The sequence below is a fragment of the Colias croceus genome, chromosome 13 (genome assembly GCF_905220415.1).
Source record: "Colias croceus chromosome 13, ilColCroc2.1".
NCBI classification, from domain to species: Eukaryota; Metazoa; Arthropoda; class Insecta; order Lepidoptera; family Pieridae; genus Colias; species Colias croceus.
This window is the reverse complement of record NC_059549.1, coordinates 8,528,924-8,544,211: the sequence shown is the minus strand read 5'-3', so window position 1 is coordinate 8,544,211 and position 15,288 is coordinate 8,528,924. Positions and strand designations below refer to the sequence as shown.

The 15,288-nt window shown below is 33.0% G+C and overlaps 2 protein-coding genes across 2 annotated transcripts; one reads left to right on the top strand and one right to left on the bottom strand.

The window, feature by feature from the left end:
- Window positions 1-422: 422 nt before the first annotated feature.
- Window positions 423-3,054, bottom strand: LOC123696826 (nucleoporin NUP56-like). Its single transcript, XM_045643202.1, has 3 exons — window positions 2,898-3,054; window positions 1,824-2,023; window positions 423-1,701 (listed from the first exon to the last, which is right to left on the bottom strand). Exons 1-3 carry the CDS (start codon window positions 2,921-2,923, stop codon window positions 1,574-1,576), a joined length of 354 nt encoding a protein of 117 aa, XP_045499158.1. The 5' UTR covers window positions 2,924-3,054; the 3' UTR covers window positions 423-1,573.
- Window positions 3,055-10,293: 7,239 nt separating this feature from the next.
- Window positions 10,294-14,232, top strand: LOC123696640 (cAMP-dependent protein kinase catalytic subunit 1). Its single transcript, XM_045642963.1, has one exon. The coding sequence runs from the start codon at window positions 10,606-10,608 to the stop codon at window positions 11,665-11,667; it is 1,062 nt and encodes a 353-aa protein (XP_045498919.1). The 5' UTR covers window positions 10,294-10,605; the 3' UTR covers window positions 11,668-14,232.
- The last annotated feature ends 1,056 nt before the right edge of the window (window positions 14,233-15,288 follow it).

The following is a 15,288-nucleotide window of genomic DNA, read 5'->3' as shown; positions in this document are numbered from 1 at the left end:
ATCGATAGGTACCTAGTACATTTCAATCTGGTTGAAATGAAATCGATACATATAGTACCGAAGTTGTAATTAAAAGAAATATATTTTAGAATCTAGATAGATAATAAACACAGATAACTAACAAAATACGTAAACAATACTAAATAACCTAAGTCTTAACTCATACTAATAAAATGAAATTAATTGTCCTTAGAATTAATTTGAATTTAAAATTAGAATAAAACAAAATATTAAAAAAAAATCCAACAAAACGCATCTAAAATGCTCAAAAATGCATGTTACATCTTTAAAATAAAATTTTTAACTAGCCAGACCTTCGAAGAGAAATAAAACTACACTTTGCGAAACAGTAGATATCTAGATGCGATTCATCTTATCTTATGATTAGGTAGGTACATAAAGGAATTGAAAACAAAAACATATTTAGATTGGACTATTTATTGCCAGAAATGTTTCACAAACACTTTACTCCACACGAAGTAGTGTTAAACTGTACATTCTACTTTAGTTTCTACTAAAACTACTGTACTCTTTGAATAAATTGAACAATTTTATATTTAATAATATTATTCTGAAAAAAGTTAGTCAAAATAGTATTCCTCAAACTCATGGTTATATTGGAATATAATGAAGATTCGTATCCATAAGGTTATCTTACATTCGAGGTTTGTATTCTATCACATATCAAAGCAAAATAAATTAGAAAAAATAGCAATATGATAAAAAGACCCATAAGTATTACAAAAAAAAAAAATAGCACACGCAGAATTAATGTCAATATGAACTATCACCTTATTTGTCAACTTTGAACTTTATGAATTTCAATCTTAAAATAATAACCATGCTGTGAACTAAAGCAATATTGCAGTCAAAGTGAAAGTCCGTACTGCTAACAGGTAACAACCCAGAAGTTTCTGTTCACAACACAATTTATAAACAAGTCAAGGAATGTTTAATGGTTAAGTATTAATGCCTATGTAAATATATAAAATGTGCGACATTTAACTGCTAACTTAAATTTACAAATGAATTAATTATCTAACTTTAATTAAATCTTAGTTTATCTAAAAGACCTTGTATTTCGGAAGCTGTTTAAAGTCGCATCGTTCACAGAACGGATCGTGAATTGACTTCACCCGAGGTGAATCCTTTGGCAGTATCTACTGGCGGATTGTTACCGAAACTGATACATGAAAACTATATTCAATTCAATGAACCCATCTCTTGTCGAATTAGACACCGATACGCAAACAGCATACAACACCGAATCCAAATGTACGATCGGTTCACTGCGATGCACATCTCAGACGTGACTGACATAAAAATTTACACTTTACAGGTACGTTTCACAGGTAAGTTTAATACACATAGTAATTAAACCTTAACTTAAAGTGTTGTGACACAAGAGCCCAACTCTAATGTAAAAACTTCGAGTACAAAATAGGTTTATAAAAACTATGGTATTATTGCAACATATGTATATGTGTGTATAAAAGGATATGTTTGTAGTTAGAGTTGGGACCTAATGATCATACAATGCATTGCAGTAAACCAAGCTTGGGGCTTGACAGTTTTAGGCCTCCGCCTCAGCAGGTGGGGCCTCTTCTGCTACCTTCTGTTTCTTTTCAGGAGTGGTCTTCTCATTTGCATCACCATTATCTGCTGCAGCAGATTTCCTCTTCACACCAGTCTCCTTTTTCTCTGTAAACAATACAATAATTATAAGTAAAATTGAATTGAATTTGATAACACAATTGTTTATAAAAAAATCCGATGCAAAAAATTAAATGACTTCATAATTATTACAATACAAAACTACAAACCTGCTTCACCATTTTCGGTAGCATCATTGCTCTCTTCGTCTCCGTCCCCGTTTTCGGCGGGAGTTTCTTCTGGCGCGTCTCCGCTGCCATTCTCTTCTTTGCCGTTGCTCTCGGGTGCTTCAGCAACCTTTTTGGCGGGCGACTTCTTCACTGGTGATTCCTTGACCTCAGTTGAGGAAACCTCTTCGGGCGCTACTTCTCTGTAAATATTAACATATTGTTTAGTCGAGAAACATGGAAACATGTTATTACGAAATCGTACGAATATTTGTACACAAACAAACAATGACACTAATTACAATATGTTAACGCGACGTACACAATCAACTATTTACTAGAACTATGCAGTTTGCAAGCGAACGTACTATAAAGGAAGCGAGTTAGTAACAAAAACAACTTGTTGTTGCGCAAGGCTGCATGTGGGAAAGTTGCGAGGAAAATGAACGTCGACGTAATTGCTGAATGAATACGTTACTTGCACCACTAGATTGCCTTAAGACGTGAACTCGAAAGCGTTAAAAATAACTTATGACAACATGCGGCCCTCGCGAGTATCGATAACGTTGAAGTTGCAAAATGGGACTTTGTAAATTTGAAACGAGCGCGCTTCGGTGACGCTACCGCGCCGGCACGCCGCGCATGCAGCGCCATCTTGGCTAAACCTCCGCGCCGACCGGCGTGCTTTCAATTTTCCCGTATTGTAAAATAACCTAGGACGTTTTACGTAATGACTCAATGCACATCCAACTCAATGTATTATGGTCTAACAAACGCACTTTACCTTTTATTAGTAAAACACAAGTTTCAACTCAAACAAGTTTCCCGCGTGTCTATACAGCTTGTCATTAAACATTTTTTTTTTGAATATACAATATAACCACTATAGATAAGGATGAGAATATTATTTGCCTATACTTCAAGTAGGTACAGAATAACACAAAATTTAGGCGGAAATAAGTAAAAATATTCGATTAAATAAAATAAAGGTAGCCATTTTGATCACGTTTTCATAGCCGCCAAAAAGCAAAGCTGTAAGAATAATCAATTTGTGAAAGTAATACTATTTAAACTTACTTCTTGTCGACGGCTGCGTCTGCCATTGTTATTTTTTGTTTAACAAAAACGTTAAATAAGAGGTAAAATATTCCAACACGTGCTTCGCACCACGCACAACAAAGTTCACTGCACAAACACCGACGTCCAAATGAAGGATGAAGGAACAAAATATCGTGCGCAACGTTTCGCGCGGTTGCGCGTTCATTCTGAACTTTACGCGCCAACTTCATTCCATGAAACACACTATACGCGAAATTATTTGATAGAAAAGGATAGTTATAGAGCTTATTCAACTTCAAACAACCTTGAAATTTCTGTAAATGAGGTGAGCAAGCGGTAATCTACCTTGCTCTGTCCTGTTCAAATTATTATTCTTCGTCCAGAAAAATGATTTTATTTTTAGTCCGTCTAGGAATTAGGAAACATCCGTAATATTTTTACTTGAAAAATGAAAACTATTAAGTTTTATCTGAAGTCACTAAGACGGAAGACCGTACCTATTTCTTCGCGCGAAGCGCGAACATAACGTTGCACTAGCAGTTTATGTGGTTAGGTAGGTAGGTATATATATATGTATATAGAAATATTACTACAAGTACCTATATAATATATTATGTAAGTAATAATATTAAGATGATTTAATTCTTGGTAATTACTTATAAAAATAAAATAATAATTTTATTCCCTATAGGTACCTACCTAACTACCTTCTACATTATAAATTTTTAGCAGAAAGAAGACATCCTAAAATCTCAATCAACATAAACAGCATTTGAAAGAAATAGGTAGGTACCTACTACCTACCTAACTAAATAAGAAAACAATAAAGAAAATAGGAAAGATATTTTATTTCAAATCACACGATTGGTTATAGGTAGGTATTATAGGTACCATATTAGGTACCTAGGTATATCGTCGTTTTGTACAATGAAGCAGTTTTAAATGTAAATAAAATGTGAATAAGGCGCGAGTGTGATTTCAAAAGTTCATTGGCCTGTTAATCACTAAATTTTTTTGTAAATCACGAATTTTAGTTGCTATGTGGAAATGTGACAACTGACAAGGAATGTAAACAGTACAGCTATGTACCTAGACCTGAAAATAATTCTTGAAACATTATGTGGTCGTTAGCATGTCTGAGCAAAAAATGCGATGCGCAAGATTTTATTTTCCGCCTTGATTTTGGATCACCTCTATAGCCAGAAAACCATCACGCTTGCGCTCGACACGACAGATACAAGCAAAGTTAACAGATTGTTAATAAGAATGTATATGAATTTCGACCTTAACTCTTTGGAATTCAGTCTACAATATGCAACAGAGACTGTAAATATAATATGGTTGCAGCGTTTTAGGTCGATGGCTTTGAAAGAAATCTTGGCACAAGTTGCTTATATCGTCAGGTTATGAATTCATTCAAATTTCAAAGCTGTTCGTGGATATAACTTTTGTTCATAAAAAAATCACGAATTAGGAACTTACTCAGTAATTGATGGAACTTAATAATTTCACTTTTTCTTTTTTTTTACCCTGGGGCTACCTATATGACTATATCACAGTATTTATTTTTATTTATAAGCTTAATTTGTGCAAAATCTGTGTGCAATTAATATTTTTTTTTTATATGATAGGGCAGCGCTTGACCACGATCTCGCCTGATGGTAAGCTGAGATGTGGCCTAAGATGTAGCGTGCTTCCCAAGAAGGTACCCGTTCACTCTTCGCTTGAAGACCCCCATAAAACCGTGCAAATAAGGCGGATATGCTTGCCACTCTGTAATTTAATTATAATTACATCATAATATGAAAAAATAAAAACCTACCTACCTACCAATTTACTCAAAGAATTTACAGTTTACTTCCTACTTTATCGGCTTGAAAGCGACACTAGACTCTAGTGTCTTCCTCTTTCCTTACTGTAGTCCGAAATAATACCTATTGTAATACTGTGCCAGTAGTCAGTACCATACCATAGGTACTAATTTGGGTGAAAAAAATTTTTAGAAGAGAAAACGAGAGGATTTTATATGTAAAAAAACACTCGATCTGCTTTTTTGTTTTGGAGGTTGAAAGAAAACGAAACTACCATTGTTTTGTTTGTTTTGTTTGTTATTGTAAATACGAGTGATCGAGTGATTACAATATGAATGTAGGTACCTATTGAAATGTAATTTGGAATTGCATAAATCATAGTAGGTATGTAGGTACAAAGGCTTGTACATCTATACTAATATTATAAAGCTGAAGAGTTTGTTTGTTTGTTTGAACGCGCTAATCTCGGGAACTACCAACTGGTCCGATTTGAAAAATTCTTTCGGTGTTAGATACCTCATTTATCGAAGAAGGTTATAGGCAGGTTATCATTACGCTACGACTAACAGGTGTGGAGCCACGGGGAAACCGCGCGGAGCAGCTAGTAATTTTATAAAACTCGTTACCAACCGGAACCCAAGGAATAAGGATTGATACAGGTAACTAATAGGTATAATGTTAGAAATTAGAATGGGATAAAAGTTTTTGCTTGTGATTTTTACCACGGGTAAAACCGAGCAGCAAAGCTACCTAAAGTTTTTAGTACAAGTGATAAGCGACTTCAAACTTGTACTTGCAACATTTACAAATACAGACAAAAATGCTCATAAAATAAAAACTACTGGGCCTATCCGAATAAAATTTTTATGGGACCAATTCGACACCATCCCGCATCGACCAAAAAAAGAATCGCGTAAATCGGTTCAGAAACCTCGGAGTAGGTAATCGGTGTACGTACATAAAAAAAAACATACCGGCCGAATTGATAACCTCCTCCTTTTTTTGAAGTCGGTTAAAAATTACAAATGTTAATAATCATCACAGAAATTACCTAAGGAAATTACCTACATAAATAAGGTATATACTATATAGGTAGGTACCTTGTAGGTACCTACTACGCGACGGTGTGACGTGTTGTTGTTGGAAACAAAAAAATGTAGGTACCTAGGTAGTGTAGGTAATTATTATAGGTACCTATGTATTTTCACAATAAAGTATAATCTTGAGCCATTCCTTTACCTAACACAAAACATAACGTAAATATATGTACTTATAATTATTGTAAAATTAATTGTTTACTACTTGTAAATAATAATATTTTATATTTAGTACTGTACTGCTGGTTGCTGAGCGCATCTTTTCTAAAATGGACTAGTAACGCCATCTTGATTTACATTGAAGAAACCTTGATAGAAACCAACCAGCAGTGTTACCCTTTACCAATATTCATGGGAGTATGGTAGTAAATGGAAGGTAACAATCTAAGAGCAATTAACCTATAGAGTTCTTATATTAAGACAGAACAAAATACATATTTTCTAATCTACTTACTCTTAATCAATAACAGCATAAGCCAGATTGAGATAGCGATAGAGTATCTGCACTGTCTTCAAACGTAGCGCGCCGGCAGTCAGTTTGTTTTCCAACCAGCTGGTGGGCTCAGTGCGTCAAGTGTTTTTAACGAAATATTTAGAAAATATAAAGTGTACAGTGTTTCTTTTTATTTGTCAGTGTGCTAAAATAACTATTGTATGTTTAGCAACCGGCTATCACTAGTCGAATGGGAGTTTTGGATAAAAACAATGTAAAAATATCTTTCCATCGGTAAGTGATTTTCAGCAAATTGATAAATATTTATGTTTTAAACCTATTTGAAGGTTTTATCAAGCGCTTTTTTGTAATTTTATGTTGTAACTGTAACATTTACCCACTTTATGGGGTTGTGGAATATAAAATAATGAAATAATTTTTAAAAAACGTCACAATAATATCACGTTTGGCATTTTGTTTACCACCGTAGTGTTGTAACACATCTAGCGTATATTATCGATTTATGACAAAAAATCTATTTCATATTAACGTTGATTTATTTATTTTGTTTCATAAATCAGATTTATATGTAGTTGTTGTTGCAAATAATAGATGTAAATTTTTTACCGCAGGAAAATAAAACATACCACGTGGTTGTTTTATTTGCACTATGTGTTTTAGTTTTCGTTTGTTGTTTATTAATTTCTCTTTCAGATTATTAATAAATTCATTTTGTTTTAGATTTCCAGAGCTAAATAAAAAATGGGTATAAAACGTGAGACATGAGTTGATTGGACGCCGCCACAATTTGCAATATTGTGTTCACTGCATTTCGAGCCTACTTGTTATCAAGATGGATACTCTAGAAGAATTGTGCAATCTTACGCTTACGTTTTTTTTTGTTCCTGTAGATAATAAATACATTTGATTAAAGAGAGTGAATTTTTATTTTGAAATTTTTTACACATAAGTTACCTACTTTAAATGTGTAACTATGTGAAAATTAAACGGTTGATTAAATGACAGTTCTCATAGATGAGAAACTACTATTGAAATACATACTTAATATACATGCGTTTTCAAAGAAAAACCCGCATAGTTCCCATTCCTGTTGGATTTACGGGATCAAAAGTAATTTTTCCAAATTTCATTGTAATCGGTTTAGTAGTATTCGCGTGAAAGAGTAACAAACATCCATCCTCACAAACTTTCGATTTATTAGTAGGATGTTAGGAAAATGTTTTCATTAAGACTGTCCTTTTATTAACTTGTTAAAATGCTGCATGATTCCTTCATGCTGACTGTGCCTTTCTCCTCACTCCTTTAACTTTATCATCATTTCCTTCTTTATTTTAAATTACATTTCAAGTTTTAAAATTTCTTTTATAATGTACTAACTTTCCGCCCGCGTTTTTAAAGAAAATCCTGCACAGTTCCCGTTCACGTGGGATTTCCGGGATAAAACCTAACCTATGTGTGTATGTACAAAATTTCATTGTAATCGGTTCCGCAGTGAAAGAGTAACATCCCTTCTCACATAATTTCGCATTTATTATATACGTAGGATTAAACAAATAATGTATTCAACTGAAATTAATTATAAGTTTTGTTTTTTTATTATTTATTATTTCACGAAACCGTAAATGCAAAATACATTCACGATTTTATCGATTGAAGCACATCCCATCACTATCACCTACTATCTATCTAAATACGTACCTATAGTAAAAATGGTGCCATGACTATGTTGAAACGTAGCTTGTTGTCTATAGCTGTCTCATTCTTTCATACGACGTTTTCTTTAGATAGAGAGAAACAAATATATGTAAATTGTATACGCTCGATACAAGTACTCTATAGGTTAATTGCTCTTAGGTAACAATAATTCAAAGAATGGAATTTGATAAAATATACAAACACACATTATTATTTGCGTTAATTAAGTAATCTTAGATGATTAATTTCTTTAATAAGATATTAAGTATGTATTTCTTGTATTTTAAGAAAGAAAAATATCCCAATATAAAATTGGAAAACGTAGAATATTGCCTAGTTTTTACTTTTTATTTCATTTATTTTATATCATCAATCTTCTCCGTTATAAGTATTAAAAATTCTTAATTTATCAGTATTAAATATTATGTATTTTGTATAAAAAATATGTAATGTTAGTTTAGTTACGCCGCCATTACATAAAAACATAAAATTATCAGAGATGAGAGAAACTAATTGAAAGTATTTTAATAATATTAAATCACAGGTTCACAACCTTGTTTGCGACCTTGTTTTCGCCTGACGAACTGGCTAATGGTAAAACAATTTTATGACATTGAAGAATTTATGACTTTGAAGTAGTGTAAACTGAATTGTGTGTGATAAGTGAAGTGTGTAGTGATATAATCGTGTAAATCGTAGTGCGTTCGCGTAATTGTGAAAATTGAATTGTGTGTACATTTAAGGGGGGTTAGGCGGTCAGCGAAAATTCAGCTATTCGGGCCTGAGGTAAGCAGTGAGGGGGTCCGCGTTTAGTATGGAATCAACGTGCTCGAAACTAAAAATCGTAAGCGCCATTCACATTTTATCAAAAAGTGAATGAAAATATTTAGTATTTTCTAAATCTAAAACAGTCACGAAATCGAGAAGGTAAATGCCTATGTAATTGTGATTTTATACGAATTATTATCGTAAAATACGGTTGTAATGAGCATTTATATGATATTTTAGAGGTAACTTCAGGATTTTTTTTTATCGAGCAAAATTTTTCCAATCGTGTTTTGGAAACAGTCATCCCATCACACATACGCTCTGTAATACATATTAGAAATTTCAGTGCGAAAAAACCTCAATATTTTCAATTATAGCTCATAGAAAACAGTCCATTTTTCCGTGTTCACCTACTAAGGGCCCTTAAATAATTAGACTAATTAACTTTCTTTTTTAATATTTGCACACCCAATCAATGGGTAGAATGTATTAGCCACATAATATTGTAATTAAAACATCTAGAATCTGTAACTACATTCTTGCAAATAAACATAATTTGAATTTGAATTTGAATTTGAATTCGATTTTATGAGATGTTTTTAGTTTTTACACTATCAATATCAATCGAAGTAATAATGATAATATTCCTATATCATTTATTACTTGCACCAACTCAATGCTAAACTGTTCCTCTTTCTTGATATAATAATATGTATCAAAATTATATATATTATTATAAGGGAACCTTCCCGTCGCGATGTTTCACTCTCCCGTCCCGATGCTTCAGGTTGGAGTCGAATTTAAAAAGCTAATCTTATTTAATACGTACTGCATATATTTGATCAAGTTAAGTTTAATGTAGTTAAGTTAAATATAGCCTAGGTATACCTTATTATAATATAATTCAAATTTATAAAAAGTTAAAAATTTAAAGTTTTTTCAAGTATAATGAAATCATTTAATGGTAATACATATTTTATACGTTTTATTTTATTGTATTTTATTATACCAACTACCAGGTTGTTACAGAGTTTTTTGACGGCTGGATATAATAAAATATATCAGCATTTTATTATGTCCAGCCGTTAAAAAACTCTGTATATACTCTATACCTATTAATTTTCTATCTTATGCACTTTTAAAAGCATTGCATTAAAGCAAAGGCAAGCAAAAATACGCATTATTTAAGGTAGAAATTAAATGAGTATCAATTCAATTATTTTTAATTTTTCGTATTCCGAAAGTCATTTTCTAATCTTGAGAGGTGTTAAGGGACACCTGGATGGAATGAAGTTTATAGGTAATTAATTTATATTTATGAAGTTCCTTTCGTACGCCGCGGCCGTACTGCTACAACTATAGCAAAAAGTAGTTAACTACAACTTTTGGTCTTAATTTTTTTTCTGTCTGGGCTAGACGCGCCTTTCGCAATGCGCGTTAAATAACTTCATTTCAACAAAATATTGCTTTTAAATTTAGATATGTGTTTGATTAAAACTATTATATCAATAAAGTAATTTAGTAGAATTATGCAAGAATAGTAGATTTATTTTAATAAACTGGCAACATTTTCATAATTGACCGCCACCCGTGAGCGAATTGTTCGTTCGCTCTCGCTCTGCCGATCGAGTTCAGTGAAGGAAGCCATTTTATTTCTTGTGAATGTGACGAAAAATTTTTTGGGTTAACTAGTTCTAAATGTAAACGTGTCAATGTGTGCCTGCAATAAGTGTCTTTCGTGACGTGTGTATGTGCTGTAAAAATTAAGAATGCCTGTGTTTCAAATCGGTTTGTGTTGACCTGCCTCTTTCTTTCACGTTCGCTCAGACGGGCATCGATTAGTACAAGGTAGCCTCTAATAACGACAAATCGAGGCACTGAAATAGTTTGTGGTGTGCGCCATGGGCAACAATGCTGCCACCGCCAACAAAAAGGTGGACGCCGCCGAAAGCGTCAAGGAATTCCTCGATCAGGCCAAAGAGGACTTCGAGGAGAAATGGAAGAAAAATCCTACCAACACCGCCGGATTGAATGATTTTGAGAGAATAAAAACGCTCGGGACGGGCTCTTTTGGACGAGTTATGATAGTTCAACATAAACCGACTAAAGAATATTATGCTATGAAAATATTAGATAAGCAGAAAGTTGTCAAACTTAAGCAAGTAGAACATACATTGAACGAGAAACGAATTCTACAAGCTATCAATTTTCCGTTTTTGGTGAGCCTTAAGTTTCATTTTAAGGATAACTCCAATCTTTACATGGTTTTAGAATATGTGCCTGGAGGTGAAATGTTTTCGCATCTGCGTAAAGTAGGTCGCTTTTCAGAGCCTCATTCTCGATTTTACGCAGCTCAGATAGTCCTAGCATTCGAATATTTGCACTATCTGGACCTCATATATCGTGATCTGAAACCCGAGAATTTGTTAATCGATTCGCAAGGTTATTTAAAAGTAACAGATTTTGGATTTGCGAAGCGCGTGAAAGGCCGTACATGGACTCTATGTGGTACGCCTGAATACTTGGCCCCTGAAATAATTCTTTCGAAGGGCTACAATAAAGCCGTAGACTGGTGGGCTCTGGGCGTACTCGTTTATGAAATGGCGGCTGGCTATCCGCCTTTCTTCGCGGATCAACCTATTCAAATCTATGAAAAAATCGTATCTGGCAAGGTCCGTTTTCCGTCGCATTTTGGCTCGGATCTAAAAGACTTGTTGCGCAATCTCCTTCAAGTGGACTTGACAAAACGCTATGGTAATCTAAAAGCGGGTGTTAACGACATTAAAGGCCATAAATGGTTTGCGAGCACCGACTGGATTGCCGTCTTCCAAAAGAAGATTGAGGCGCCGTTCATACCTCGCTGCAAGGGGCCCGGCGACACCAGTAACTTCGACGACTACGAGGAGGAGGCCCTTCGCATCTCGTCGACCGAAAAGTGCGCAAAGGAGTTCGCCGAGTTCTGAGCGCACTCTTGGAGCCTGCGTGCGGAAAATCCCGTGAGTAGGTGTTTTGTTTTAGTGAATCTTCCTTGACGAATGTCATGGAAAGTGATGAGTATGTCTATGCGACAGCTGGGGTGATTAGACATTTGTACCCAACACTGGTATTTTGAAGTGTTATTGCAGTAAGCAGAAGATAGAACTGATTTCTGATGTTTGGTGGCATTCATTTTGCTTAGTGCCCTATCAGGTAGACAGTGAGGCTATGTGCGAATCCCTGGATGATTGTGGATGTCGACTGCAGATTGCATAGCAACAAGCATTGTGAGCCCTCAATGTCAGTGCCATTTATTCAGCAATGGTAGTTTGCCTTTGATAACATTGAGATCGTTAGCTTTATTGAATTTTCTATTGTTTTTGTAATGTGGATACAAAGCGTATTAAAGGTTTTTCTTGCTGCTTTTAGAAATTGTCAAATATTTGAAGACATTACTTAATTGTTATAGCTATCACTTAATTTAGGCATTCTTATTTATATTTGTAAAGTTTTTTCTGATAAGCTCTATGTTGCTTATTTAACAAATTTTCTATAATCAACATTATTTTGTTGTTGATATTATCTGTTAAGCAAATAGTGAGCATATCTATTCTTTAACCTTAAACACTAATAGGAATGTTGTTTTGTGAACGTTTTAATTATTTGACATTTTGTTATTGGTTTTATTTAGAAAATTATATTGTTAAATCACTTGATATTTTAGTTAGGGGATAACTACTTGGAGGAGAAAGAGATTAACTTATTACAATTGTATGTAGTGTTCAGTTGTGCAATTCAAGCTTGTTTGTGATCTGATGTGAGTAAAACTTTATTTTTTAAGTGTAATTTGTATAGTTCCTTTATTAGTGAATGTACAGTGAAACAAATGGTGAACAGCTACAGTCAGGTTGTCCTAAAACCCCTCTCTCATTAGCATCAATGTCAAAAAGCAATAAATTTATTCAAACTCATTCTATGTTGGGATAACAATGTTCTTAAATTATCAATTAAAATTGTAAACTCAAAACTATGAGAGAATTTGTGTGATAAATAAACTCCCACACATAGATGTGTCCTAGGATTGTATTGTAAGAGTTTAATATAAATAGTTTGTATAGTACATGGAAATATGTATATCAGTCTTGCTATATGAGCATTAATGCAGGAAGTGTCATCTTAATTCATATATAACAGGATGTTAGTGAGAGATAGTGGTTTTGGAGGCTACAATCATAAACATCAGCCTTATGGTCAGTTTAACAATTTGATAGCTTTTAGACGTAGGACTTTGAATCCAGGCTGTACAAATATCATATAGTTATTTGTAGTGAATTTAACATATTGTGGTATGTGCGCGTATGTGTTAATAGTCATTAGTTTAGGTCCTGGAAAGGTTACTTAACTTTGCACATTCATCTTGTTAAACGATACCTATGGACTTAGAGTTACTGTTTAGGTTTTTTAGGAATTTGCAAGATCATTCATGTTATGCTGAATCCAAAGTCATATCAAAGTAAAGATAAACATCTTATCATTCTTAAATTGTCTCGCAAATTAGTATAGTACTGACCAATTTGCTTATCTTCATATTTAATCTTTTACAGGTTAGTTAAATAAGTTACCTATGTGTACTATTTCTTTAAATTATATTATTAGAAATAAATTTTTACTATAAAACAATGTCTTAACTAATGGATTTTTTAAATGTTATTAACTAACATTCTATACTTTCAATAAAATATTATATAATTTTTGAAAGTTTATTTTTAGTGCCATATTTGGTTAATTAATAATTTTATATCATCATCAATTGTTTTACATTACCAGTGATTTGGTGCTTTGTATTAAAATCAGTATTAACAAACAGGATAAATATAAATTATTTTTTTTTTACATAATATTATGCAGTGTATAATGCAAGCATTTGAAATAGTGGGGAATCAATGATGGAAAAAATTGTTAGCATGAAATTATATTGAAAATTAAATTAAGAATTATATATTTCAAATTATTGCAATCCCACTGCATAGTTCAGACATTGTTTGTTAGTACCTATAACAATTTACAGAGTTGTTTCTATACTCATGTCAAATTTAATAACCTGTTCCTGTTTAGGCAATACTTTTGATTGCATTATAAAATTTATAAGAAATTAATGATGTGTATTTTAATGACTATCATCATTGTATATAACACTAGAGTGATTGTGCCCCATATAATATTAGGATATTTAATATTGGCTTTGATTATTGCAACACTTCATTCCATTAGCTTTCGACATTCACTCGTTGCCATAATATATTCTTTGATCTTTCTAATGTGAACATTTTAGTTATTTCGTATATCACATTGTGGCGGAATGTATGGCGAGCTGTCTTTTATATTTGCATACTAATTTATATTAAAATGTTCACGTCTAGATCTATTATATCGAGTGCCTATAGCATTGAAATTCAAGTGTAAAAAGTCAGTTAATTTCAGTAATTATTTGTCACCATGTATTGATCTTCCATAAATTACGATGAAATTAAAATATCGATGTAACAGTAAAATATTTTGTTTCATTTTTGATGTGGTTTAAGTGGCTCGGGCTATTTTCGTCTGCGAAAGTGAGATCTGGCATCTGTTGCATTTGCATTTGGTTAATGTACATAATAAATGTAAATATGTATGTGCACTTAGGACTGTCGAGTCTGTATTTGGCAGAGCACGGCAATCGCACGTGGATTCGACCGCCGTAATAGGCAACTTCCTAATAAAGTGGTATAGTTCAGTCCACTTTTGCCAGTACGGACACAAAGAATTATATGAAGTGCTATCATTTGCCGTTATAACATTTTTAGTGTGAACGGTTACAACTTACATTACATAAGCATTAGATAATCTAATTTAAATTGTTTTAAATAACGATAGGTATGAAACGTTGAAAACCTTACAAAATTATATAACAATAAGTACTTAGGTTTAGTAAAATTACGTAACCATGATAAGTCTAATATTTGGATAGGTACTTTTTAATTTTCAGGGTAAACAGCGCTGATATAAAAGGTAGATAGAGCTGTAGTTGTCTCTAAGCACTTTGAAACATTGAGGGGATAGTTGTTATAAATAAGATTATCGATTTATGTATACTTGACAATGTTCATGTACATAATACATGGACGCTTCAATAGTAGTGGGCGATATACGTCATCCATTGAATTATGTTTACGTATGTTCTTTGGTACATTTTTAGCAGCCGTCACGGTCACTTACTAAATTTAGTAAAGCTAGGTTAAATATTCAAGTTCTTGATGAGTTATTGCAATAGCGTATTTATTCATAAGTTAACTCCCTACACGAGTGGTCGTTCTCAAAAGTTATACATACCTACAAGAGCCTGATTATTTATTTAAATAGTGGATAACTAGGTATTGGGAATTAAGACTTTTGAAGAAACGTGATTTATGAGTCATCAGCATTTATCATTACGATAAGATTAATATTTGTGTACATATTTTTTGTGTTTATTTTTGCGTAGGTAGGTACATAATAATTATTGTCATCACGACCGTAAGTAGCGGGGATATGTATTGTTATTCTTCATGTTTCCACTGTTATCTTATAAT

Coding starts and splice junctions, on each gene's coding strand:
- LOC123696826 (XM_045643202.1), bottom strand. CDS start 2,923: ATGGCAGACGCAGCCGTCGACAAGAA. Junction 2,024..2,897: donor GACGCAGCCGTCGACAAGAA/GTAAGTTTAAAT, acceptor TAATATTTACAG/AGAAGTAGCGCCCGAAGAGG. Junction 1,702..1,823: donor TACCGAAAATGGTGAAGCAG/GTTTGTAGTTTT, acceptor TATTGTTTACAG/AGAAAAAGGAGACTGGTGTG.
- LOC123696640 (XM_045642963.1), top strand. CDS start 10,606: ATGGGCAACAATGCTGCCACCGCCAACAAAAAGGTGGACGCCGCCGAA.